Source organism: Gorilla gorilla, chromosome 3 (assembly GCF_029281585.2).
Source record: "Gorilla gorilla gorilla isolate KB3781 chromosome 3, NHGRI_mGorGor1-v2.1_pri, whole genome shotgun sequence".
Classification (NCBI taxonomy): domain Eukaryota; kingdom Metazoa; phylum Chordata; class Mammalia; order Primates; family Hominidae; genus Gorilla; species Gorilla gorilla.
Window position 1 is genome coordinate 151,640,425 of NC_073227.2, and position 27,238 is coordinate 151,667,662.

The following is a 27,238-nucleotide window of genomic DNA, read 5'->3' on the forward strand; positions in this document are numbered from 1 at the left end:
ACATCCATTCTCATGGATGGGAAGAATAAATTTCATGAAAATGGCCATATTGCAACAAGTAATTTATAGATTCAGTGCTATTTCTATTAGACTACCATTGACATTCTTCACAAAACTAGAGAAAACTATTTTAAAATCCATATGGAACCAAAAGAGAGCCTGAATAGCCAAGACAATCCTAAGCAAAAAGAACAAAGCTGGAGGCATTATACTACCTGACTTCAAACTATACTACAAGGGTACAGTAACCAAAACAGCATGGTACTAATACAAGAACAGATACATAGACCAATGCAACATAATAAAGAACCCAGAAATAAGAACACACACCTACAACCATTTGATCTTTGACAAACCTGCAAAAAACAAGCAATGGGGAAAGAATTCCCTATTTAATAAATGGTGCTGTGATAACTGGCTAGACATATGCAGAAGATTAAAACTGGACTCCTTCTTTACAATCTATGCAGAAATTAACTCAGGATGGATTAAAGACTTAAATGCAAAAGCCAAAATTATAAAAACCCTGAAAGACAACCTAGGCAATACCATTCAGGACATAGGCATGGTCAAAAGTTTCATGATGAAGATGCCAGAGCAATTGCAAAAAAAAGAAAAAATTGACAGATGTGATATAACTAAACTTAAGAGCTTCTGCACAGCAAAATAAACTATCAACAGAGTGCACAGACAACCTACAGAATAGGAGAAAATTTTTGCAAACTGTGCATCAGACAAAGGTCTAATATCCAGCATCTATAAGGAACTCAAACAAACTTACAAGAAAAAAAAAACCCTATTTATAAGTGGGCAAAGGATATAAACAGACACTTCAAGAATAGACATACATGTGGCTAATAATCACATGAAAACAAGTTCAACATCACTGGTCATTAGAGAAATGCAAATCAAAACCATAATGAGATACAATCTCACACCAGTCAGAATGGCTATTATTAAAAAGTAAAACAACAACAACCACAACAACAAAACAGAGCTAGCGAGGTTGTGGAGAAAAAGGAATGTTTATACACTGCTTTGGGAAGTGTAAATTATTTCAATTATTGTGAAACACGGAGTGGCGATTCCTCAAACACATAAAGACAGAAAAAGCTTTATGCCAGACAGAAATACTTCGAAGACATAAAGACAGAAATATTTATTTGACCCAGAACCCCCATTACTGGGTATAGACCCAAGGGAATATAAATCATTCTATTATAAAAATGCATGCATGTGTATGTTTGTTGCAACACTATTCACAATAGCAAAGAAAATGGATCAACCTAAATGCCCATCAATGGTAGACTGCATTAAGAAAACGTTGTACATACATACCATGGAATACTATGCAGCCAATAAAAAGAATCAGATCATTTACTTTGGAGGGACGGTTGGAGCTGGAGGCCATTATCTTTAGCAAACTAAGGAATAGAATACCAAATACCACATGTGCTCACTTATAAATGAGCGCTAAATGTGAGAGAACACATGGGCACATAGATGGGAAAACACTCTGGGGCCTATGGGAGGGTAAAAGGTGGGAGGAGGGAGAGGATCACGAAAAACAACTAATGAGTACTAGGCTTAATACCTGGGTGGTGAAATAATCTGCACAACAAACCCTCATGACGCAAGTTTACCTGCGTAACAAACCTGCACATATACCCCTCAACTTAAATAAATGTTAAAAAAAAAAGTAAACTCAACTGGAAAAAAATTAAGATTAAAAAAAAGTGTAAATGTGATTGCCTTTTGACTTTTAAAATGATGCATGCCAATGAAAATAAACGTTATTTTCAAGGCTAGGATGTTAATGTCCTAAGATTATCAAGTTGCAACCTACTTGTAAGAGATCACTGAAGAAAGTATAAAATGGTATACAGTTATTTTTAAAAGTTGTCAAATAAGTGGTATGGTTAGCTCCAAGAGTTCTAAAGCAAACATAAAAATACATTTTTACATCAAATATATTTATTTCTATCTGCACATACTTAAAATTTAATGTACTAGCAACCATTGTATATCAAATTTGAAAGTTTATTAATTTACATGTGGACTAACATGAGAAAAGTTTTATTTTAAAAAAAGTCAGGAAAAGAAGAATGGGAGGAAGGGAAGATGAGAATTTAAAAAGACTACCAAAGTCCACTTGGTGCAGAGCTGAGTTCAATTCCTGGATATCCTTGTTAACTTTCTGTCTCGTTGATCTGTCTAATGTTGACAGTGGGGTGTTAAAGTCTCCCATTATTAATGTGTGGGAGTCTAAGTCTCTTTGTAGGTCACTCAGGACTTGCTTTATGAATCTGGGTGCTCCTGTATTGGGTGCATATATATTTAGGATAGTTAGCTCTTCTTGTTGAATTGATCCCTTTACCATTATGTAATGGCCTTCTTTGTCTCTTTTGGTCTTTGTTGGTTTCAAGTCTGTTTTATCAGAGACTAGGATTGCAACCCCTGCCTTTTTTTGTTTTCCATTTGCTTGGTAGATCTTCCTCCATCCTTTTATTTTGAGCCTATGTGTGTCTCTGCACATGAGATGGGTTTCCTGAATACAGCACACTGATGGGTCTTGACTCTTTATCCAATTTGCCAGTCTGTGTCTTTTAATTGGAGCATTCAGTCCATTTACATTTAAAGTTAATATGGTTATGGGTGAGTTTGATCCTGTTATTATGATGTTAGCTGGTTATTTTGCTCGTTAGTTGATGCAGTTTCTTCCTAGCCTTCATGGTCTTTACAATTTGGCATGATTTTGCAGTGGCTGGTACCAGTTGTTCCTTTCCATGTTTAGTGCTTCCTTCAGGAGCTCTTTTAGGGCAGACCTGGTGGTGAAAAAATCTCTCAGCATTTGCTTGTCTGTAAAGGATTTTATTTCTCCTTCACTTATGAAGCTTAGTTTGGCTGGATATGAAATTCTGGGTTGAAAATTCTTTTCTTTAAGAATGTTGAATATTGGCCCCCACTCTCTTCTGGCATGTAGAGTTTCTGCCGAGAGATCCGCTGTTAGTCTGATGGGCTTCCCTTTGTGGGTGACCCGACCTTTCTCTCTGGCTGCCCTTAACATTTTTTCCTTCATTTCAACTTTGGTGAATCTGATAATTATGTGTCTTGGAGTTGCTCTACTCGAGGAGTATCTTTGTGGCATTCTCTGTATTTCCTAAATCTGAATGTTGGCCTGCCTTGCTAGATTGGGGAAGTTCTCTTGGACAATATCCTTCAGAGTGTTTTCCAACTTAGTTCCATTCTCCCCGTCACTTTCAGGTACACCAATCAGACGTAGATTTGGTCTTTTCACATAGTCCCATATTTCTTGGAGGCTTTGTTCGTTTCTTTTTATTCTTTTTTCTCTAAACTTCCCTTCTCGCTTCATTTCATTCATTTCATCTTTCATCACTGATACGCTTTCTTCCAGTTGATCGCATCGGCTCCTGAGGCTTCTGCATTCTTCACATAGTTCTCGAGCCTTGGCTTTCAGCTCCATCAGCTCCTTTAAGCACTTCTCTGTATTGGTTATTCTAGTTATACATTCGTCTAAATTTTTTTCAAAGTTTTCAACTTCTTTGCCTTTGGTTTGAATTTCCTCCTGTAGCTCAGAGTAGTTTCCTCGTCTGAAGCCTTCTTCTCTCAACTCGTCAAAGTCACTCTCCGTCCAGCTTTGTTCCGTAGCTGGTGAGGAGCTGCGTTCCTTTGGAGGAGGAGAGGCTATAGACATCTACAGAACTCTCCACCCCAAATCAACAGAATATACATTTTTTTCAGCACCACACCACACCTATTCCAAAATTGACCACATACTTGGAAGTAAAGCTCTCCTCAGCAAATATAAAAGATCAGAAATTATAACAAACTGTCTCTCAGACGACAGTGCAATCAAACTAGAACTCAGGATTAAGAATCTCACTCAAAACCGCTCAACTACATGGAAACTGAACAACCTGCTCCTGAATGACTGCTGGGTACATAATGAAATGAAGGCAGAAATAAAGATGTTCTTTGAAACCAACGAGAACAAAGACACAACATACCAGAATCTTTGGGACACATTCAAAGCAGTGTGTAGAGGGAAATTTATAGCACTAAATGCCCAGAAGAGAAAGCAGGAAAGATCCAAAATTCACACCCTAACATCACAATTAAAAGAACTAGAAAAGCAAGAGCAAACACATTCAAAAGCTAGCAGAAGGCAAGAAATAACTAAAATCAGAGCAGAAATGAAGGAAATAGAGACACACAAAACCCTTCAAAAAATTAATGAATCCAGGATCTGGTTTTTTGAAAGGATCAACAAAATTGATAGACCGCTAGCAACACTAATAAAGAAGAAAAGAGAGAAGAATCAAATAGATGCAATAAAAAATGATAAAGGGGATATCACCACCGATCCCACAGAAATACAAACTACCATCAGAGAATACTACAAACACCTCTATGCAAATAAACTAGAAAATCTAGAAGAAATGGATAAATTCCTCAACACATACACCCTCCCAAGACTAAACCAGGAAGAGGATGACTCTCTGAATGGACCAATAACAGGCTCTGAAATTGTGGCAATAATCAATAGCTTACCAACCAAAAAGAGTCCAGAACCAGATGGAGTCACAGCCGAATTCTACCAGAGGTACAAGGAGGAACTGGTACCATTCCTTCTGAAACTATTCCAATCAATAGAAAAAGAGGGAATCCCCCCTAACTCATTTTATGAGGCCAGCATAATCCTGATCCTGAAGCCGGGCAGAGACACAAACAAAAAAGAGAATTGTAGAGCAATATCCTGGATGAACATTGATGCAAAAATCCTCAATAAAATACTGGCAAACCAAATCCAGCAGCACATCAAAAAGCTTATCCACCATGATCAGGTGGGCTTCATCCCTGTGATGCAAGGCTGGTTCAATATACGCAGATCAATAAATGTAATCCAGCATATAAACAGAACCAAAGACAAAAACCACATGATTATCTCAATAGATGCAGAAAAGGCCTTTGACAAAATTCAACAACCTTTCATGCTAAAAACTCTCAATAAATTAGGTATTGATGGGACATATCTCAAAATAATAAGAGCTATCTATGACAAACCCACAGCCAATATCATACTGAATGGGCAAAAACTGGAAGCATTCCCTTTGAAAACTGGCACAAGACAGGGATGCCCTCTCTCACCACTCCTATTCAACACAGTGTTGGAAGTTCTGGCCAGGGCAATTAGGCAGGAGAAGGAAATAAAGGGTATTCAATTAGGAAAAGAGGAAGTCAAATTGTCCCTGTTTGCAGATGACATGATTGTATATCTAGAAAACCCCATTGTCTCAGCCCACAATCTCCTTCAGCTGATAAGCAACTTCAGCAAAGTCTCAGGATACAAAATCAATGTGCAAAAATCACAAGCATTCTTATACACCAATAACAGACAAACAGAGAGCCAAATCATGAGTGAACTCCCATTCACAATTGCTTCAAAGAGAATCAAATACCTAGGAATCCACCTTACGAGGGATGTGAAGAACCTATTCAAGGAGAACTACAAACCACTGCTCAAGGAAATAAAAGAGGATACAAACAAATGGAAGAACATTCCATGCTCATGGGTAGGAAGAATCAATATCGTGAAAATGGCCTTACTGCCGAAGGTAATTTATAGATTCAATGCCATCCCCATCAAGCTACCAATGACTTTCTTCACAGAATTGGAAAAAACTACTTTAAAGTTCATATGGAACCAAAAAAGAGCCCTCATCACCAAGTCAATCCTAAGCCAAAAGAACAAAGCTGGAGGCATCACACTACCTGACTTCAAACTATACTACAAGGCTACAGTAACCAAAACAGCATGGTACTGGTACCAAAACAGAGATATAGACCAATGGAACAGAACAGAGCCCTCAGAAATAACGCCGCATATCTACAACTATCTGATCTTTGACAAACCTGAGAAAAACAAGCAATGGGGAAAGGATTCCCTATTTAATAAGTGGTGCTGGGAAAACTGGCTAGCCATATGTAGAAAGCTGAAACTGGATCTCTTCCTTACACCTTATACAAAAATTAATTCAAGATGGATTAAAGACTTAAATGTTAGACCTAAAACCATAAAAACCCTAGAAGAAAACCTAGGCATTACCATTCAGGACATAGGCATGAGCAAGGACTTCATGTCTAAAACACCAAAAGCAATGGCAACAAAAGCCAAAATTGGCAAATGGGATCTCATTAAACTAAAGAGCTTCTGCACAGCAAAAGAAACTACCATCAGAGTGAACAGGCAACCCACAAAATGGGAGAAAATTTTCATAACCTACTCATCTGACAAAGGGCTAATATCCAGAATCTACAATGAACTCAAACAAATTTACAAGAAAAAAACAAACAACCCCATCAAAAAGTGGGCGAAGGACATGAACAGACACTTCTCAAAAGAAACCATTTACGCAGCCAAAAAACACATGAAAAAATTCTCACCATCACTGGCCATCAGAGAAATGCAAATCAAAACCACAATGAGATATCATCTCACACCAGTTAGAATGGCAATCATTAAAAAGTCAGGAAACAACAGATGCTGTAGAGGATGTGGAGAAATAGTAACACTTTTACACTGTTGGTGGGACTGTAAACTAGTTCAACCATTGTGGAAGTCAGTGTGGCAATTCCTCAGGGATCTAGAACTAGAAATACCATTTGACCCAGCCGTCCCATTACTGGGTATATACCCAAAGGACTATAAATCATGCTGCTATAAAGACACATGCACACGTATGTTTATTGCGGCACTATTCACAATAGCAAAGACTTGGAACCAACCCAAATGTCCAACAATGAGAGACTGGATTAAGAAAATGTGGCACATATACACCATGGAATACTATGCAGCCATCAAAAATGATGAGTTCATGTCCTTTGTAGGGACGTGGATGAAATTGGAAGTCATCATTCTCAGTAAACTATCGCAAGAACAAAAAACCAAACACCGCATATTCTCACTCATAGGTGGGAATTGAACAATGAGAACACATGGACACAGGAAGGTGAACATCACACTCTGGGGACTGTTGTGGGGTAGGGTGAGGGGGGAGGGATAGCTTTAGGATATATACCTAATGCTAAATGACAAGTTAATGGGTGCAGCACACTGGCATGGCACATGTATACATATGTAACTAACCTGCACATTGTGCACATGTACCCTAAAACTTAAAGTATAATAATAATTTAAAAAAAAAAGACTACCAAGGAAGTAGGGGAAGGAGGAAAATTGGAGAAAGGGTTAAAGAATAAAAACAATGAAAGCATTAAATGTGCAATTAAAATAGAATCTATGGTATGAATTAAGGAAGGAACAAATAAAGATAACTCAATAAACACTACAAGACCTTTACTTGTCAAATTTTAGAAAAAAACATACTTAGAAAAATTTTTATTAAAGTCTCATTATAATTAGTAAATAACTGTGTAGGAAAATGAAAATGGCTATACATACTTATAAATCAGGAAAAGCTTGGAGCACAGTATTGTTGTCAATTCTTATCTCTAGTTGGTATAAAAAATTTAAAAAGAAAATATAAAAATGTAAAAGGGTTTTACAGATGGTGTCATTTCCCTCACATATATATTAGGACTCATATATAATTATTCACGAGACCATGAAGTGAATTAAGGAGTTGTGTTCTGGTAAAACAGATCCTGACAAATTCAAAGTTATAGGTGTATGGGACCATAGAAAGTATAGTATGGTCTCCTTTTCTGCATATATTCAAAATTTCCTTTATAGATTTTTCTTTTAATCCCCATGTCCCTGGTTTACAGATTTCAAGATATATTACACCAATGGGAAGGGATTAACATACTGCCTGGCATTCAATGGGCATAAAAGTAATCATCCATATTATTGTGTCTGATTTAAAAATTGCCTTTGATAAGATGGACAAAATTACTTAAGATTAAGTTCATCTATGTTATTAAGAGGACCTTTTACCTCTCCATGAAAGAGAGAAAGAAAGAAGGAGAGTAAAAAGAAAGAAAGAACAAAAGAACGAAAGAAAGAAAGGAAGGAAGGAAGGAAGGAAAAAGAAAAGAAAAGAGAAAGGAAGGATGGAGGGAAGGGAAGGGAGAAGGAAGGAGAGAGAGAGAGAGAAAGAAAGGAAGGAAGGATGGAAGGAAGGAAGGAAGGAAAAAGAAAAGAAAAAGGAAGGATGGAGGGAAGGGAGAAGGAAGGAGAGAAAGAAAGAGAGAAGGAGAGAGAAAGAGAAGGAAAGAAAGAGAAAGAAAGAGAGAAGGAAAGAAAGAGAAAGAAAGAGAGAAGGAAAGAAAGAGAGAAAGAAGAGAGAGAAGGAAGGAGAGAAAGAAAAAAGGAAAGAGAGAGAGAGAAAGAAGAGAGAGGAGGAAGGAAGAAAGGAAGGAGGAAGAAAGGAGGAAGAAAGGAAGGAGGAAGAAAGGAAGGAGGAAGAAAGGAAGGAGGAAGAAAGGAAGGAAGGAGAAAGAAGGACAGAAGGAAGGAAGGAAAGGAAGGAGAAGAAAGGAAGGAATGAAGGAGAAAAAAGGAAGAGAAAGGAAAAAAGGAAATGAAGGAAGGAAAGAGAAAAAAGGAAGGAAAGAAGGAAAGATGGAAGGAAGGAGCGAGAGAGAGAGGAAGGAAGGAAGGAAGAAAGAAGGAAGGAAGGAAAAAAGAAAGGAAGACAAAAAAAGAAAAAACGAACGAACAGATTTGGGCAGAGGCTTAAATTAGGGTTTCCTTGAGCTCTTCAGAGCTCCAGTTATTTTGAGTAAATCTACTTCCCCTTTGCATACCCACACCACCCACTCACCAGATTATTGTCTCCATCATGACTAAAAACTGCCTATGCAACCAGTTCCCCAAAATAGATTATGTTGTAATGGAGGTTTCCCTGACCCAATCAATCATTCAGGCACCACCAGTAGGTAAAGCCTCCAGGTTATACATCATCACCAGGGCTTGCCTCCATCAGTCTGGTCTGATCCAAAAATCACCATCCCCAACCAAGCGATGTACTGTACCTTCTGGAATGTCCAGCCTGATCTAAGCAAGATCCTACAGTTTTCAATATTTTAAAGAATATTTTTGTTTCAGTTGCAATTGATTGTTTCCATCTGTAACATATTCTTTGCTAACTGGGTTAACAAATGTAGGCATATTTTTCTCACATAATCTGAGGTCCACATATAGGCAGTTCCTAGCTTTGGTTCGGTCTCTGTTCAGGCTCTGCAATTCTCAGAATGTTGGTTTGTTGTCTTCATAATTTTGCCTTGCCTCTTAGTCATAAGAAGGCTGATGTATCTCAAATCATCTGGCCATATTTGAATCTGATAAGATTTTAAAAAATGGAATTTGTCCTGTTGTGTCTGCTGCTTGAGCAAGAAAACAAAAGCTCTCCAATGACTCATTCTTACCACTTACTGGTTAAATACAGGTTGTGTGACCTCCTGTAGTTGTAAGAGATACTGTTTTAATTATGGAAAATGGGCTTCCTGAGAAAGAGAAAGGCAACCTGTGTCATTCAAAGCTAGCCCGCTACTGTCGGCTATGCTTTGGTGGTGACAGAAGCTGGCCTGCTGCTCACAGTGAGGCCTTGGTGTTTTCTGTTGAACATAAGGACTTTTTTGGAATATTAGTGGAATATTAACATCAGACAAGGCAAATCTGCAACTGTGATTAATCAATGAAAAACAAATTAGTAACATAAACTTGTATGATCACAGTATAAAATATATTTTTCTAACCACAAAAATGTCTAAATGTCTGCTGATTTTTTGAAACAGAGTCTCACTTTGTTGCCTAAGCTAGAGTGCAGCGTCGTGATCAAGGCTCACTGCAGCCTCAACATCCTGATCCCCAGTGTTCCTCCCACCTCAGCCTCCCAAGTAGCTGGGACCACAGGTATGTGCCACCACAATGAGCTAATTTTTATTTTTGTAGAGTCCTAGAGAAGTCTGCCTATGTTGCTTTGGCTGGTCTCTAACTTCTGGGCTCAAATGAAACCCCCACCTCAGCCTCCCAAAGTGTTGGGATTAAAGGCATGAACGGCGTCTGACCCCCTTATCTTAACTAATAGGAACAACTGCCTCTTCTTTAACAGTTGCTAGTTCATCCTTGGCCTAGTCTTTCCTTCTTATAGGTAAGATGAATTAAAAATGATCATAGATTGACCCCTGCCTCTTGATAGCATCCCATCTAGAGCAAAGCCTTGCTACCCAAAGTCCATTTCAATCTCAACCAAAGTCCAAAAATATAATTCCTTTGTAACATCTTCTTACTAAAATGCCCGACATTTCCCCATGGTGTGTGTCTCATCTCCTCACAATGTGTTGGTCAAGTACAAGTGTGCTCCCAGGGGTCTTTACCTGGAAAGCAGTGGTGAATACCTCCACTCTTTGACTTCTCTGGTTCCAATAGCCTGTTGCTCCAAGTCACTCAGTCAGAAACTCACATTGTTATATTCTAAGCTTCGTGATAGTCAGTAGCTGTAGAACTATAAAAAAATCTCAGTTTCAAGCATCCCACTTTAATCAACACTTACCTTTTTCCAACACTTTCTAATTTGTCTTTTTTAGTGCCTACATTCCAAAAATATTTTTACTTCCTTAAAGTCTGTAATGAATTGACTTCACCCATTTTTTTCTATCTCATTAGCCGTTGCTGTGCTGATCTTTTCTAGATATTATTCGTGCTTGGTCCATTTTGTACTCTTCATTGCCCTTGGCCATTTATACATTTATACACAGTCTTTGCTCCAATTTTTCTATTAAACATATTTCATATAACTGCAACCTTGATAGAAACTAAATTCTCTATCTGTTCTATTCCTTTCCCAGAAGAGCAGAATGTGCACATACATGAAAGATAACTGATCCAACCATCCATATAAAAAATAACTTTTCTGACTTAAATATGTAGCTACAAAATTTGTGTTTCATACTTTCTTACTCTCCCCCAAAAATATTTCACATGTCTTTGTCTCTTTTGAACATCCCATACATATTCTATCTTCCTATCCTCAGCTGATAATTTCCTTCTATTCTGCAAGGGACTGAATATTTATGCCCGCCCCCCATCGTGGCTCCCACCAAATTTAGATGTTGAAATTGTAACCTCCCAATGTGATAGCATTACAAGATGGTGCCTTTAAAGGATAATTAGGTCATGAAGGTAGAGCCCTCATGAATGAGATTAGTGCTCTTATAAAAGGAACCCAACTTCTTTTTGCCAGGTGAGAATACAGTCCTGTTGTGCAACCCCAAAGAGGGCTCTCACTGGAATCGAACCAGGCTGGCACCCTGATCACCCTGATCATGGGACTTACAGCCTCCAGAACTGTGAGAAATACATTTTTGTTGTTTGAAAGTGACTCAGACTATGGCAGTTACAGCAACCTGAATTAGTGAAGTACTATTCCAGTGAGATAATTTGAAGCATTTGGAAGAGTCTAATTTTCCGGGCATCAAATTTAGCAATGAAACTGTACCTTTACCAATATATTCTATAGTCCATTCTGATGGCACAAGTTTTTATTTTTATTCAAAGCCCCCTCTTTAGAGCTGTATCCTGGATCATTATTTTTTTCATCTTTTCTCAAATACTTTTTTCCGGAAATTACGTCTTCTCCCTGTGGTATAATTAATTGTCTTTCTATTTAATCATCCCATCAGATTAAATACATGTTGTAATATCTTCCATCTTTAAAAAAAAATTTCTCTGATCACACATGCCACTATTTATCCAATGTCGTTCCTTTTTATAGCAAGTATCCTTGCAAGTGTTGTTTTTATTTGCTGTTTCAATATTTTACTTCTGACTCTCCATTAAAACATATTTTATTACGAAATACATTATATAATCAAAATAACAATACATACACTGTTTCAAGAAATTGAAGATGACCTTAATTGTAGGACGTATCACTGTTTTATCTATCAATAAGAGAGCATCAACAGTAGCAGGTACAACTATAATAACAACATTGATTGGCAGATACATTGCAATGGTGGTAATGTGAAAAATGAACATTTTAGAAATGCAGTACCATATTATTTTTATTAATATAGTAGAAGAATTTAACAAATAATATTCTTGTGCACATATAATAATAAAAAGAAGGACTCTGGTTTGGGGTTATACTGCTGACTGCTTTCAAGTCCCTACCCCTCCTCTTTACTTTATGCTTCACATCTGGGCAATCTGTGGTGGAAGGTGGCACAGGCTCTTAATTCCAATCAAACTAGGCAAACCTCAGCTGTAGGGGGCAGGCTCCACTATGGTATTCTGGTCATTTTGCACATATCTAAATAGGCCACGTGGGCATAGGCTTGACCCGCACCTGGTCTGAGTTTTCACCGGAGCATGGTGTGATCTGATCTGCCTGGGACATGAGTGGGTTCCTTGTAAGAAGCTGTTCTGAGATAATCTCCCACTCGCCTCTTTGTCTTACTTGGGAGGCTGGGGGAAGGCAGTGTTTCTGAATCTATCAGTTTCTGAGGTATGGGAATATTGGCCTTGCTTTCCCCCTCAGAGTAGAGCTATAAAATTTAGACTCCTCAGTAATGAGATATTCTACTACTCATGTTGTAATTAAGCACTTTTGTTGTGATGCCAGCCTTCTTGGTATATGGGACCAGGATCACAGGCTTCCATCATTTTTTCCCTTGTTCTTTTTTTGCTATCTATGCACATAATAAACTATGCTAATGTAGATATTACTGAGGCGATGCATCAGTCCTTGGCTTTTCCTGTCTTCTGCATCTGTAAGCTTGACACCAGCCTCACCAGCTCCACCTTCTGACCAACATAAAAGGCCAATACCACCTGCATCCTCTTGCTTTTCTTTCACCTTAGACTTAATGTGGGCCCTTCTACTTCTGTCAAAGACAAAATTAAAACAAATTTAGTTTAAAGATCTCAGTCAGCATTATTGTAAATTGAGCAACACTCCATTCTATGAAATAAAATAAGTGTTCCAATGAGCTGCGTGGAGGGGGGTGGTTTTATGAAAAAAGTAGCCAAAGAAAGCAGAAACAAAGATCAAAGTGCAGATTGGTCATTTCAAAACTTATTTTCCTTGGAAGGTGGGGTCAGGGACACAGAATAATAGAAAAATAACTGGTTATCATCAGGTTACTTCAGGTTTCATTTTGTTGTAAGGATTAAAATGAAGGAAATTTTGTTATGCCAATCGAAACTGGCCTGCTTAGGAAACTAGACAGTTTTCTCTCTCTCCTGATCTCCTGGAAGGCCAGACTACAACTCAGTTTCAGTTTGGTGATGTGGAGCCTCAGCATGAGTGACTTTATTTTGATTTTTAGTGTAGCCTATTGGGGCTTAGTGGAGGAGCTTAGTCTGCAACAATGACGTCTTATAATTTTTATTCAACACCTCAAATCTATTAATGCCCATGTATCATTCATCTCAAGATTCATAAATTTCCAGGCAGTAGGGGATGCCTGGAATTTCCTAGCAGGGAATGCTAGGGCCTCAAATAGCACAGCAGGTATACTTCTGTAGAGCATGATTGTTATTTTTAAAAATATAGCTGGGAGCTGTGATCATGCCACTGCACTCCTGTGTAACAGAGTGAGGACCAGTCTCAAAAAAAAAAAAAAAGACTAAAGAAAAGAAATAGAACTGAGAATGTTATTCTTTTGTCATAGTGAATGCTTGTTAATATACCTAACCACTAGTAGGTAGTTTGTGTGAATTCCCATTATTCCATATCTTTTTTCAAGCTTTGGAAGAGTCTTCTTTCTTTTGATTTTAAAATGCTTAAACACATTCTTGATATTCTCTCCTGGACATTATAAAGTATTATTTTTCATATTTAAATTATTATTTATACTAGAATTGTATAATTAGTGAAAACAATATTTTGTGGTATATAAATGCATCCAATTTTTTTGACACTGATACCCAATTATTCCAATAAAATCTATTAATACTCTTCTTGCTTTGCTGATCCATAATGCCATCTTTGTAATGACATATGCCTTTTCTTTCGTATCTGATTGAGTTTCTTTCTGGGACCAAAATTCTGTTCCACTGGTTTATTTCATTATTCAATATACTAAGGGGGTATTAAATTACTTAGCAAAAGTTTATTTAAAACAAATTTATTTAAAACAAAATCACCACATTTGAATAAGTACTATCTCTAGTCTCATTATTGGTCATAAACATTTTTAATTTTGTTTTTATTTTTCCCCCTGCCATAAACACAGCCCCCACATACCAGTATACCCATGTGTATGCATATATAAATATTTATATAATTGAGAAAATAGTATATATTGTACTGTGTTGAATAATTTACTTTTTATCAAAATAACATTTAAAAATATTGAATGTGTTGGTTAACCATTTGTAAATTTAGAAGAAATATTTTTAAAAAATATTTCACCAGCAAAAATGAACTTATTATGAAAGAAAGGGATATAAACCTAGAGAGAGAATGACTGTGGTGTGGCAGATGGTGTAGATCCCCATCACCTATCTTCTTGGCCCACCTCTCCTTTCAGCTCCACCTTCTTTTTATCTTTAGCTGTGAGAGATCATACTGACTTTGATAGCTCCACGCCCCAAGTACCTGACCCTCTATTTCTCTCCCTGAGAGCTTTAACTATGTATCCCAAGCTTGCTCAATAAAAGACAACTGCAACCAAGAAGTGTGAGAAAACTGACACTTCCCAAGAGCAAACTCTAAAGCCATGGGGGCTCAAAGCCAGCCAAATAATGCCCCAACCTCTCTATATTCTGGTGGACAATTCTGGGAGGTGTTCTATATCACATCTTAGAGGCAGTCAGTGAGATTAACCCGCAGTTGCCCACAGTGGAAACTTACTTCTTCAGGCAATTTTCATTGTCTTTAAAATGTCTCATTTTTACTCTCTTCATACTGTCAATTGTGAGTCCTGGCATCATGTACTAACACCCTTCTCTTAGTTCTTATTTTAGAATCTGCTTTTGTGGGAATTAAAATTAGGACACATGCCATCATAAAATGTACAATAGCTTCAAAGAAATAATATAGTCAGGTGTATATCAGATGTAATAAGACAGATTTATTAACAAATAGTTCATTAGAGAAGATAAATATGATAACATAACTAGTTCATTCATAAATAATACAGCTAAAATGGGAATTTTTACTAAAGGAGGGAGCAGAGATTCTGACTATATATACACACGCATATGTGTGTACACACACGTCTTTCACTTAGTGTGTATACATATATACACAATATGCATGTGTATACACATACACACATAAAAATGAAGAGTATCTATATAAGTATTATATATCCTTAATGAGAAAAAGCTTGTTGATTTTGTATAAAGTTTTAGTTGTGCAAGATGAATAAGTTCTAGAGATCTACTGTACAACACAGTACTTATACTTAACAATACTGAATCATGCACTTAGAAAATTTGTTAACAGCCCTGTTAACACCAGCCCTGTTAACTCTCCCTTTTTGTGGTTAGTGTTTTTACCACTAATAGGAATAAAGGCCCAACAAACCTTTGGAGATGATGGATACATTTATTATCTTGGTTGTGGTGATGGTTTCATGGTTATATGCATATGTCCAAACTCATTAACATGTATACATTGAATATGTGCAGTGTTTTGTATCAATTATACTTCTGCTATAATAAAACTGTTAAAAAGAAGAAAAGAAACAAATTGAAAGGTTAAATTATTACAAACCTAAAAATACAAAATGCCATATAAATAAGAATAAAAAATTTAAAAGTTAATGTACTACAAAGAATTTTCTTCATTCATAGACTTTATTTTTAAAACTGTTTTAGGTTTACAGAAAAATAAGCAGAATACAGTACATAGCATTTTCATACTGGTTTCTTTAACAATACATATTTAAGGTTCCTCTATGTCTTTTTATGTTTTTAGAGTTGATTGCTTTTTATCTTTGGGTAATATTCTACTGTATGGATATATCACAGATTGTTTAGCCATTCACCTATTGAAAGATGTCCTGGTTGCTCCCAGGTTCTGGCAATTATGTATAAAGCTTCTACAAATGTTTGTATGCATGTTTTTATTTTGACATTAGTTTTCAACTTACCAAATTTTCAATTTGGGTAAATAGGAAGAAACATGATTGCTGGGTTCAATTAGTAAGAACAGGTTTAGATTTATAAGAAATAACCAACCTGTATTCCAAAGTGGCTGTATCATTTTGCATTCCCAGTGGTAGCAAATGAGAGTTCCTGTTACCGTACATCTTCGCCAGCATTTGCTGTTGATAGTATTTTGGATTTTAACATTTCTAAACATATGTAGTGGAATCTCATTTTTGTTTAAATTTGCAATTTCCTATAACATAAGAAGTTGAACATCTTTTTGTATGTTTATTTTTTATCCTTACATCTTCTTTAGCAAGATATATGTTCAGCTCATTTTTAATTAGTTTTTTTTGTACTTTTTAATTTTAAGTTCAGGAGTACATGTGCAGGACGTGCAAGTTTGTTACATAGGAAAATGTGTTCCATGGTGATTTGCTGCGCAAATCATCCTATCACCTAGGTATTAAACCCAGCATCTTTTAGCTATTCTTCCTGATGTTCTCCCTCCTCTCCCCGCTGACCCTCTGACAGTCTCCAGTGTGTGTTGTCCCCCACATTATGTGTCCATATGCTTTCATCATTCAGCTCCCACTTATAAGTGAGAGCACGTAGCATTTGGTTTTCTGTTCCTGTGTTAGTTTGCTAAGGATAATGGCTTCCAGCTCCATCCATATTCCTGCAAAGGACATGATCTTGTTCCTTTTTATGACTGCATAGTATTCCATCGTGTATATGTACCCCATTTTCTTTGTCCTGTCTATCATTGAAGGGCATTTAAGTTGGTTAAATGTCTTTGCTACTGTAAATAGTGCTTCAGTGAACATACATGTGCATGTATCTTTATAATATTTTATGCTCCTTTGGGTATAGCAAGTAATGGGATTGCTGGGTCAAATGGTATTTCTGCCTCTAGGTCTTTGAGGAATCACCACACTGTCTTCCACAATAGTTGAAGTAATTTGCAACTCCTACCAACAGTGTAAAAGCATTCCTTTTTCTCCACAACCTTGCCAGTATCTGTTCTTTTCTGACTTTTTAATATTGTCCATTCTGACTGGTTTGAGATGGTATCTGTGTCAGTCCATTCTCACATTGATATAAAGAACTGCCTGAGACCAGGTAATTTATAAAGAAAAGGGGTTTAATTTATTTATAGTTTGACATGGCTGGGAGGCCTCAGGAAATTTACAGTCATGGTGGAAGGGAAAGCAGGCACATCTTACATGGCTGCAGGTGAGAGAGAAGTGAGTACACAGGAAAAAAACTGCTACTTTTAAATCCATCAGATCTCATGAGAATTCACCCACTATCACAAGAACAGCATGGGGAAAACAGCTCCCATGATCCAATCACCCCACTTCCTCTACAAGGGGAAATTACAGGTCCCTCCCTTGACATGTGGGAATTACAATTTGACATGAGATTTGAGTGGGGACACAGAGACAAACCATATTCGTATCTCATTGTGGTTTTAATTTGTATTGCTCTAATGACCAGTGATTTTGTTGAGCTTTTTTTCATATGTTTGTTGTCTGCATGTATGCCTTCTTTTGAGAAGTGTCTGTTCATGTCTTTTGTCTAATTTTTAATGGTTTTTTTCTTGCAAATTTGTGTAGCTTCCTTGTAGATGCTAGATATTAGACCTTTTTCAGATGGATAGATTGCAAAAATTTTCTCTCATTCTGTAGGTTGTCTATTCACTCTGCTGATAGTTTATTGTGCTGTGCAAAATTTTTTTAGTTTAATTAGATCCCATTCATCAATTTTTGCTTTTGTTGAAATTGCATATGGTGTCTTCAACCTGAAATCTTTGCCGGTGCCTATGTCCTAAATGGTATCGACTAGATAGTCCTCTAGGGTTTTATATTTAATTATTTAATCCATCTTGAGTTGATTTTTGTATACAGTGTAAGGAAGGGGTCCGGTTTCAATCTTCTGTTTATGGCTAGCCAGTTCTCCCAGCACCATTTATCGAATAGGGGATCATTTTCCCACTGCTTCTTTTTGTCAGGTTCATGGAAGATCAGATGATTGTAGGTGTGCAGTCTTATTGCTTGGTTCTCTATTCTGTTCCATTGGCCTACGTGTCTGTTCTTGTACCAGTACCATGTTGTTTTGGTTACTGCAGGTTTGTAGTATAATTTGAGGTTGGGTAGCATGATGCCTCCAGCTTTGTTCTTTTTGCTTAGGATTGTCTTGGCTATTTGGGCTCTTTTTTTGGTTCCATATAAATTTTAAAATAGTTTTATTCTAATTCTGTAAAGAATGTCAATGGTAGTTTAATGGGAATAGCATTGAATCTATAAATTGCTTTGGGCAATTTTTACTCTTGTTGCAATTGCATATGGTGTCTTCAACGTGGCCATTTTCACAATGTTGATTCTTCATGCTGCTATAAAGATACATGCACACGTATGTTTATTGTGGCACTATTCACAATAGCAAAGACTTGGAACCAACCCAAATGTCCATCAATGATAGACTGGATTAAGAAAATGTGGCACATATTCACCATGGAATACTATGCAGCCATAAAAAAGGATGAGTTCATGTCCTTTGTAGGGACATGGATGAAGCTGGAAACCATCATTCTCAGCAAACTATCGCAAGGACAAAAAACCAAACACCACATGTTCTCACTCATAGGTGGGAATTGAACAATGAAAACACTTGGACACAGGAAGGGGAACATCACACACTGGGGCCTGTTGTGGGGTGAGGGGAGGGGAGAGGGATAGTATAAGAGACGTACCTAATGTAAATCATGAGTTAATGGGTGCAGCACACCAACATGGCACATGTATACATATGTAACAAACCTGCACGTTGCGCACATGTACCCTAGAACTTAAAGTATAATTAAAAAAAGAAAAAAAAATTGATTCTTCCCATCCAAGAGCATAGAATGTGTTTTCATTTGTTTGTGTCATCTCTGATTTCTTTGAGCAGTGGTTTGTAGCTCTCCTTGAAGAGATACTTCATTTTCCTTGTTAGCTATATTCATAGGTATTTTATTATTTTTGTGGCAATTGTGAATGGGAGTTTATTCATGATTTGACTCTTGGCTTGCCCATTGTTGGTGTATAGGAATAATAGCAATTTTTGCACATTGATTTTGTATCCTGAGACTTTGTTGAAGTTGCTTATCAGCTTAAGAAGTTTTTGGGCTGAAACTATGTGGTATTCTAGATATGAGATCATGTTATCTGCTAACAAAGATTGTTTGCATTTGTCTCTTCCTATTCGAATTCCAGTATTTCTTTCTCTTGCCTGATTGCCCTGGACTACATTGAATACGAGTGGTGAAAAACAGCATCCTTGTCTTGTGCTGGTTTCCAGGGGAATGCTTCCAGCTTTTGCCCATTCAGTAGGATATTGTCTGTGGGTTTGTCATAGATGTCTCTTATTATTTTGATGGATGTTCCTTCAATATTTAGTTTATTGAGAGTTTTTAACATGAAGGGATGTTGAATTTCATCAAAGGCCTTTTCTCCATCTCTTGAGATAATCATGTGGTTTTTCTCTTTAGATCAGTTTATGTGATGAATCACATTTATTTATTTGCATATGTTGAATCAACCTTGCATCCTGGGGATGAAGCCTACTTGATTGTGGTGGATAAGCTTTTTGATGTGCTGCTGAATTTGGTTTGCCAGCATTTTGTTCAGGAATTTTGCATTGATGTTCATCAGGGATATTGGCCTGAAGTTTTGTATGTGTGCATGTGTAGTATCTCTGCCAGGTTTTGGTATCAGGATGATGCTGGCCTCATAGAATGAGTTAGGGAGGAGTCCCTCCTTGTCAATTTTTTGTAATAGTTTCAATAGAAATGGTATCAACTCTTTCTTATAACAATAGTAGAATTCAGCTGTGAATCCTTCTCGTCCTGAGCTTTTTTTGGTTGGTAGGCTATATTACTGACTCAATTTCAGAATTCATTATTGGTCAATTCAGGGATTCAATTTCTTTCTGATTCAGTCTTAGAAAGATGAATGTGTCCCGAAAATTGTTCCTTTCTTCCAGATTTTCCAGTTTGTCTTCATAGAAGTGTTTGTGGTATTCTCTGATGACTGTTTGTATTTCTGTGGGATCGGTGGTGATATCTCCTTTTTCATTTCTGATTGTGTTTATTTGAATCTTCTCTCTTTTATTCTTTTTATTCTAGCTAGAAGCCTATCTGTTTTCTTAATTTTTTCAAAAATCTAGCTCCTGGATTTGTTGATTTTTTTGAATTGTTTTTCATTTTTCTATCTCCTTCAGTTCAGCAATAATCCTAATTATTTTTTGTCTCCTGCTAGCTTCAGGGTTTGTTTGCTCTTGGTTTTCTAGTTCTTTTAGTTGTAATGTTAGGTTGTTAACTTGAGATCTTTCTAGCCTTTCGATGTGAGAATTTAGTGCTATTAATTTTCCTCTTAACACTGCTTTAGTTGTGTCCCAGAGATTCTGGTATGTTATCTCTGTTCTCATTAGTTTGAAAGGACCGCTTGATTTCTGCCTTAATTTTATTATTTACCCAAGAGTCTTTCAGGAGCAGATTGTTCAGTTTTTATGTAGTTGTGTGGTTTGGAGTGAATTTTTAAGTCCTGAATTCTAATTTGATTGTGCTGTGGTCTGAGAGACTGTTTGTTATGATTTCAGTTCTTTTGCATTTTCTGAGGAGTATTTTACTTCCAATTATGTGATCAATTTTAGAGTACGTGCCATGTGGTGATGAGAAGAAGGCATATTCTGTTGTTTTGGGGTGGAGAGTTCTGTAGATATCTATCAGGTCCACTTGATCCAGAGCTGAGTTCAAGTCCTGAATGTCTTTGTTAATTTTCTGTCTTGATAATCTCACTTATATTGTCAGTGGGTGTTAAAGTCTCCCACAGTTATTGTGTGGGAGTCTAAGTCTCTTTGAACTTTTCTGATAACTTGCTTTATAAATCTGGGTGCTTCTGTATTGGGTGCATATATATTTAGGATAGTTAGCTCTTCTTGTTGAATTGAAGTCTTTACCCTTATGTAATGTCCTTTTTTGTCTTTTTTTAATCCTTGTTGGTTTAAAGTCTGTTTTGCCAGAAAGTAGGATTGCAACCCCTGCTTTTTCTACTTGCCATTTGCTTGGTAAATTTTCCTCCATCCCTTTCTTTTGAGCCTATGTGTGTCATTGCATATGAGATGGGTTCTCTTAAAGACAGCTTAACAATGGGTCTTGGTTCTTTATTCAGCTTGCCAGTCTGTGTCTTTTAATTGGGGCATTTAGCCCATTCCATTTAAAGTTAGTATTGTTATGTGTGAATTTGGTTCTGTCGTCATGATGCTAGCTGATTATTTTTCAGACTTGTTTATGTGGTTGTTTCATAATGTCACTGGTCTGTATACTTAAATGTGTTTTTGTAGTGGCTGCCAATGGTTTTTCCTTTCCATATTCAGTGCTTCCTTCAGGAGCTCTTACAAGACAGGTTTGGCGGTAATAAATTCCCTCAGCATTTATTTGTGTGAAAAGCATCTTATTTCTCTTTTGCTTATGAAGATTAGTTTGGCCCAATATGAAATTTGGGATGGAATTTCTTTTAAGAATGTTAAATATTGGCCCCCAATCTCTTCTAGCTTATAGGGTTTCTGCTGAAAAGTTCACTGTTAGTCTGATGGGTTTCCCTTTGTAGGTTACCTGGCCTTTCTCTGTGGCTGGCCTTGACATTTTTCTTTCATTTTGCCTTTGGAGAATCTAATATTGTGTGTCTTGGTGATGATTTTCTCGTGGAGCATCTTACTGGGGTTCTCTGCATTTCCTGAATTTGAATGTTGGCCTGTATTGCTAGGTTGGGGAAGTTTTTCTGGATGATATCCTAAAATATGTTTTCCAGCTTGGTTCTATTCTCCCCATCTCTTTCAGGTACCCCAAATCAGTCATAGATGCACACTCTTTACATAATACTGTATGTCTCAGAGGTTTTGTTCATTCTTTTTCATTCTCTTGTCTCTATTCTTGTCTGCTTGTCTTATTTCAGAAAGATGGTCTTCAAGTCCTCTGCTCAGTCCTTTCTGCTGTTAATACTTGTGATTGTGAAGTTCTTATAGTGTGTTTTTTAGATCTAACAGGTCAATTATATTCCACTCTGAACTGGCTATTTTGGCTGTCAGCTCCTGTATTGTTTTATCATGATTCTTAGCTTATTTGCATTGGGTTACAACATGCTCCTTTAGCTTAGTGAAGTTTGTTATTATTCATCTTCTGAAGCCTACTTCTGTCATTTCAGCAACCTCAGCCTCATCTCAGGTCTGAGCTCTTGATGAAGAGGTGTTGCGGTCATTTGCAGGAAAAGGGGCACTCTGATTTTTTGAGTTTTCAGTGTTCTTTGCATTGATTCTTTCCCATCTTTGTTGGCTTATCTACCTTCCATCTTAAAGATTTCTGCTCTTTGAATGGGGTTTTTGTGATTTGTTGTTGTTGTTTTCTGTTTGTTTTTCTCTTAACTGTCTGGCCATTCTTCTGTAGGGCTGCACACTTTACTAGGGCTCCATTCCAGACTCTAGTTGCCTCAGTTTTTTTCTATACCTGGTGATCTCACTAGTAAAGTCTGTGACACAGCAAAGATGACAGTCTGCTCCTTCTTCTGGAAACTTTATCCCAGGGGGATACTGACCTATTGCCAGGCCAAACATTACTGTTGTAGGTGGCTGGAGACCCCTGTTCTGAGGTCTCACCTAGTCAGGAGGAATGGGATCAGGGACTCGCTTAAAGAAGCAGTCCAGCTGCTTTTTGGTAGAGCATCTGTGCTGTGTTGGGAATCCCTTGAGCCCCTTATCCATTTGGACTTTCCAAGGCCCACAGCCTGGACCAACTGAGAAGCCCGAAAGGCCAAAGTGGTGGCCTGCCCTACCCCTCAGTCACTCTGTCCCAGGAAGAACACAGGCATGAGTGGCCAGATGCCCTGGCTGGGAGGACCTACCCTGTGAGGAGGAGTGGAATGGTGTCCCACTAAAAGAAGCAATCAGGCCACTCCTTGACAAACCAGCTGTGTCATGGTGGGGATCGCTTCTGCCCCTATCAGCTTGAACTCTCCAAAGCCCACAGGCTAAATGGCTGAGTTGTCCAACCAACCCGGTGGACAACTCCCCTTCCCTGGCAACTCCATCCCAGAGGGAGATCAGAGCTCTGTCACTAATACATGCTGGTGGGCATGGCTGGAGGGTCTGGTTGGGACATCCTCCCCAGTGAGCAGAAATGGATCAGGTCTCACTTAAAGAAGCAGTCTGGCCGCTATCTGCCAAAGCCACTGTGTTGTGTTGCTCAGGGGACCCCTCTTCATCCAGATGTTTGGACTCTCCAAAGCCCGCAGACTGGAACGGCTGAGTTGACCAAACAGCAGTGATGGCACCTGCCCCACCCCCTAGGGCTTTGCTGAGTCTCAGACAGGCTCCACCCTGTTGCCTGTGGCTGGCTGGAATTCCAAGCCAGTGCATCTTATCTTGTGAGGTGTCCTGGAAGTGGGGCCCACGGAATGACACTGCTCAGCTCCCTGGATTCTGCCCCATTCCTAAGGGTACGTGCGGACCTCCCGCCTTGCCTGAATTGCAGACACCTTTGTGGGGGATCCTAAGGAAGGAATTTGTAAAGCTCTTGAGTCTCTGTGCTTGGCTGAGCAGCTGCTCTGTCAAGATTTCACACTGTTCTGTGTGTCAGACCCATGGCTTTTGTAGCATGGGCTCAGAAGGGGATCTCCTGATCTGCAGGTTGCAAAGATCTCTGAGAGAAATGTGGTTACCAGGGGTTGCAGTCACTTATCGCTTCCCTTGGCTGGGAGTGGGGGTTCCTTTGGCTCTGTGTCACTCCTGCATGGGTCATTGTCCCACTCACCCTACTTTTCTTTGTTCTCCATGTGTCCAGTTTTTTCCTAATCAGTCCCAATCTGAGAACCTGGATATTTCAGTTGAAGGTGCTGTATTCACTTGCCCTTTCCGTTCGTCTCTGTGACGATTTTCAAAAAATAGAGCAATTTGCTCTATTTTTTGAAAATCCACAATTTGTATTAATATGTGTAGGTTATAAAGAAAAAAATAAAGAAAAGTTAAATGAGAATTGTAGCATATTATTTTCAAATTATGAATATTGATTTGAAATGAAAAAAAGTCTTATAACCATACTCTAAATGTATTATTAGTTAGATTAATAATTACTTAAAAAAGAATATGTAGGCAGATTTTTTTAAATACTTTAACTTTTCCAATGCATATATACTTTATCAAAAAACAGGTTTAACACAGTGAAAGCCACAATATGTATCCCTTCGTTTTTCCCACCAATATATCAATAAGTAAGTGGCCTTAGGATTCTTAATATTAGAAATTTATTGTACTATATGAACTGAAATGACACCCATTTTTGTAAGTTAGATATATATGGGTAAATCCCCCATTTATCTGCCAGATATTTACATCTCTCTAAATATAGTGAATAGTGGATATGTTTCTCACATGACTTTAATTTTTCTAAAATTATGCATCAAATTAGTGTAATTATTATAATGTCTCTCAATTTGTATTCTATTACAGCTATAAGAAATATTTGTATTTTACTTTAGGGTTGTGATAATTATTAGCATTAAGATTTTTCATCAACTTTGAGGTTTTGTTGTGGTTGAAGGCAAACATGATTTATCTAGTAGTGATCTAGAAGGACTGGAGGCTGGTCTGTTTCCAATAACTGTGTCTATGGAGATGGTGATAATCCCATCTGCACCATTACAAAGACTAAATGTTCACATTCAAAGTTCTAGAATTATGTTACAGATGTCTTTATCTCATTACGTGGTTACTAGGGGGTTGTTTCATCTGGTGTACTTTGATACTGTGTGTACCTTAACAAGCAATCTGGAATAAGCCTTCTGTTTATAGCACTAGAAAACAGAGCATTGTTATATATCATGGCTACTGTTAATTACACTGCGGTGCAAGACATCATTAAAGCTTGAAATGCTCAAGGCATGTCAGCAGAATTTGTTTTACTTAAGTTAAATTACTTTTAAGACTCAGATTTAAATAAACAATATATGTGACAATTAAGTATATCACTATATATCATTGCTTTTGCAGCTTTGGTTGACACTAATCTGTTGGCAAGTTCAGGTTGTTGGTCAAATTTAACTCTTTGTAGTCAGAAAAAATTTCCATTATTTCAATTAATTTCTGACAATTCCATTTCACTTTAATTGAATACACACGCATTTAATGTTCACTACATACACGATTTGAATTAAGTGCAATGCATAGTAGACACAACTTCTGCCACAAAATTCTTTACAATTTGTGTTACCTACACATATTAAAAACTATAGTGCAAAGAAGACTAAAATAATTTGGAAAATAATTGCTGAATATTTGCATTGTATGTCTCTATTTAAATAGTGATAAAATGAAAGGTGATGAAGTTTGCACTGTGTATTGCTTATTTGATATATATGTATATATAAAATGACATTGAGCCAGGCACGGTGGCTCATGCCTTTAATCTCAGCACTTTGGGAGGCCGAGGCGGGCACATCACATGAGGTCAGGTGTTTGAGACCAGCCTGGCCAATATGGTGAAACCCTGTCTCTACTAAAAATACAAAAATTAGGCGGGGATGGTGGCAGGCACCGGTAATCCCAGCTACTCGGAAGGCTGAGGCAGGAGAATTGCTTGAACCTGGGAGAAGGAGGTTGCAGTAACCCGAGATGGAGCCACTGCACTCCAGCCTCGGTGACAGAGTGAGACTCCATCTCAAAATAATAATAATAATAAAATAAAATTTAAAGAAAAAAATTGCAAGAAATCATCAAACTTAAAACTTTTTATTCAAAGAGAATAATTAAAAGGAAAACATTAAGTTGGCATATTTGGCTATAAATGAGGAAAAAAATGTTACATATGATTTTTTTTTTTTTTTGAGACGGAGTCTCGCTGTGTCGCCCAGGCTGGAGTGCAGTGGCTAGCTCTCGGCTCACTGCAAGCTCCACCTCCTGGGTTCAAGCCACTCTCCTGCCTCAGCCTCCCAAGTAGCTGGGACTACAGGCGCCTGCCACCACGCCCGGCTAATTTTTTGTATTTTTAGTAGAGACGGGGTTTCATCGTGTTAGCCGGATGGTCTCAATCTCCTGACCTCATGATCCACTCACCTTGGCCTCCCAAAGTGCTGGGATTACAGGCGTGAGCCACCGCTCCTGGCCTACATGTGATTATTAAGAGAATGATGTATCACTCTCATATAGAACAGTGTATGTATGTATATATAGATGCATATCAGTTTTGTTACGTGTTAGCTGTTTAGTCTTAGACTAAATATGCAGTTTTGCAAAATCTTGCTTTCTTCATTTTAACACTTAGCTTCCTAGCTTCTTTCAACCCAATATCATCACAGGTTAAAGAAAGCAGTCTTTTTGTCTACTTCCCTGAGTTGTTCTGAAACCTAAATAAAGCATTATGTTATATAAAGTGTTTAATAAAGGCTCGGTTATAAGGAAGCACTCAACTGCTCATCATCATTATATTTTGACTTATAATAGTGGTCTAAACAAAATAGAATATGTACTCTAGGTAAAGCCCAAAAGCTTTTAGTGTAGAGATTTCTTCATAACCAAATATGGTAATTAAGTTTCATCAAATTCTCGTAAGTACATTTGCCTTTTAAAATTTGTAATAACCAAAAGTGTATTTTAACTTTAAAAATCTATCTGTAATTGTTATACGTTTATATTTAAGAATGCAACTAAGTTTACATTTGATGAATTTGAAAGAATAGTAACAAATTTATGAATATTCATTAACAATGCTATCTTGATTTTTTATCAGTGATACTGATTGTAATCAATATGAATTCCAAATGAGAATTTGAACACAAAAATAAAATAATTTTCCATTTTAATAGAAATTGAATGGAAGAGTTTAGGATAAAGCTCTGGAGTGAGACTTACTGCATTTGAATCCAGGTTCTGCCTCTTATTAACATGATAACCTTTGGCAACTTACACCCTCATGGTGTGTTAATGTCTCTTCTCTAGAACAGAGAAAATAGCATACCTACCTCAAGGGTTATTGTAAGGAATAGGTAAATTAATATATGTAAAGCACTGCTGTTGACTGAATGTTAATGCCCCTGCCAAAAAATTTATATGTTGAAATCT

The 27,238-nt window shown here is 37.4% G+C and overlaps 1 protein-coding gene across 7 annotated transcripts in view; it reads left to right on the forward strand.

The window, feature by feature from the left end:
• The window catches only part of LOC129532903 (uncharacterized), a 175,584-nt gene that overhangs the window by 38,082 nt on the left and 110,264 nt on the right, over positions 1–27,238 (forward strand). For 6 of the 7 annotated variants that reach the window (XR_010133258.1, XR_010133260.1, XR_010133257.1 and 3 more), the window contains exon 2: positions 9,781–9,898. The exons of the other annotated variant lie outside the window; for it this stretch is intronic. Coding sequence is in view for 2 of the 6 variants with exons in the window: in XM_055384154.2 (XP_055240129.1) it covers positions 9,781–9,898 (118 nt within the window). In the remaining 4 variants the exon portion in view is untranslated. The remainder of the gene's footprint in view (positions 1–9,780; positions 9,899–27,238) is intronic. 7 annotated transcript variants of the gene reach the window in all.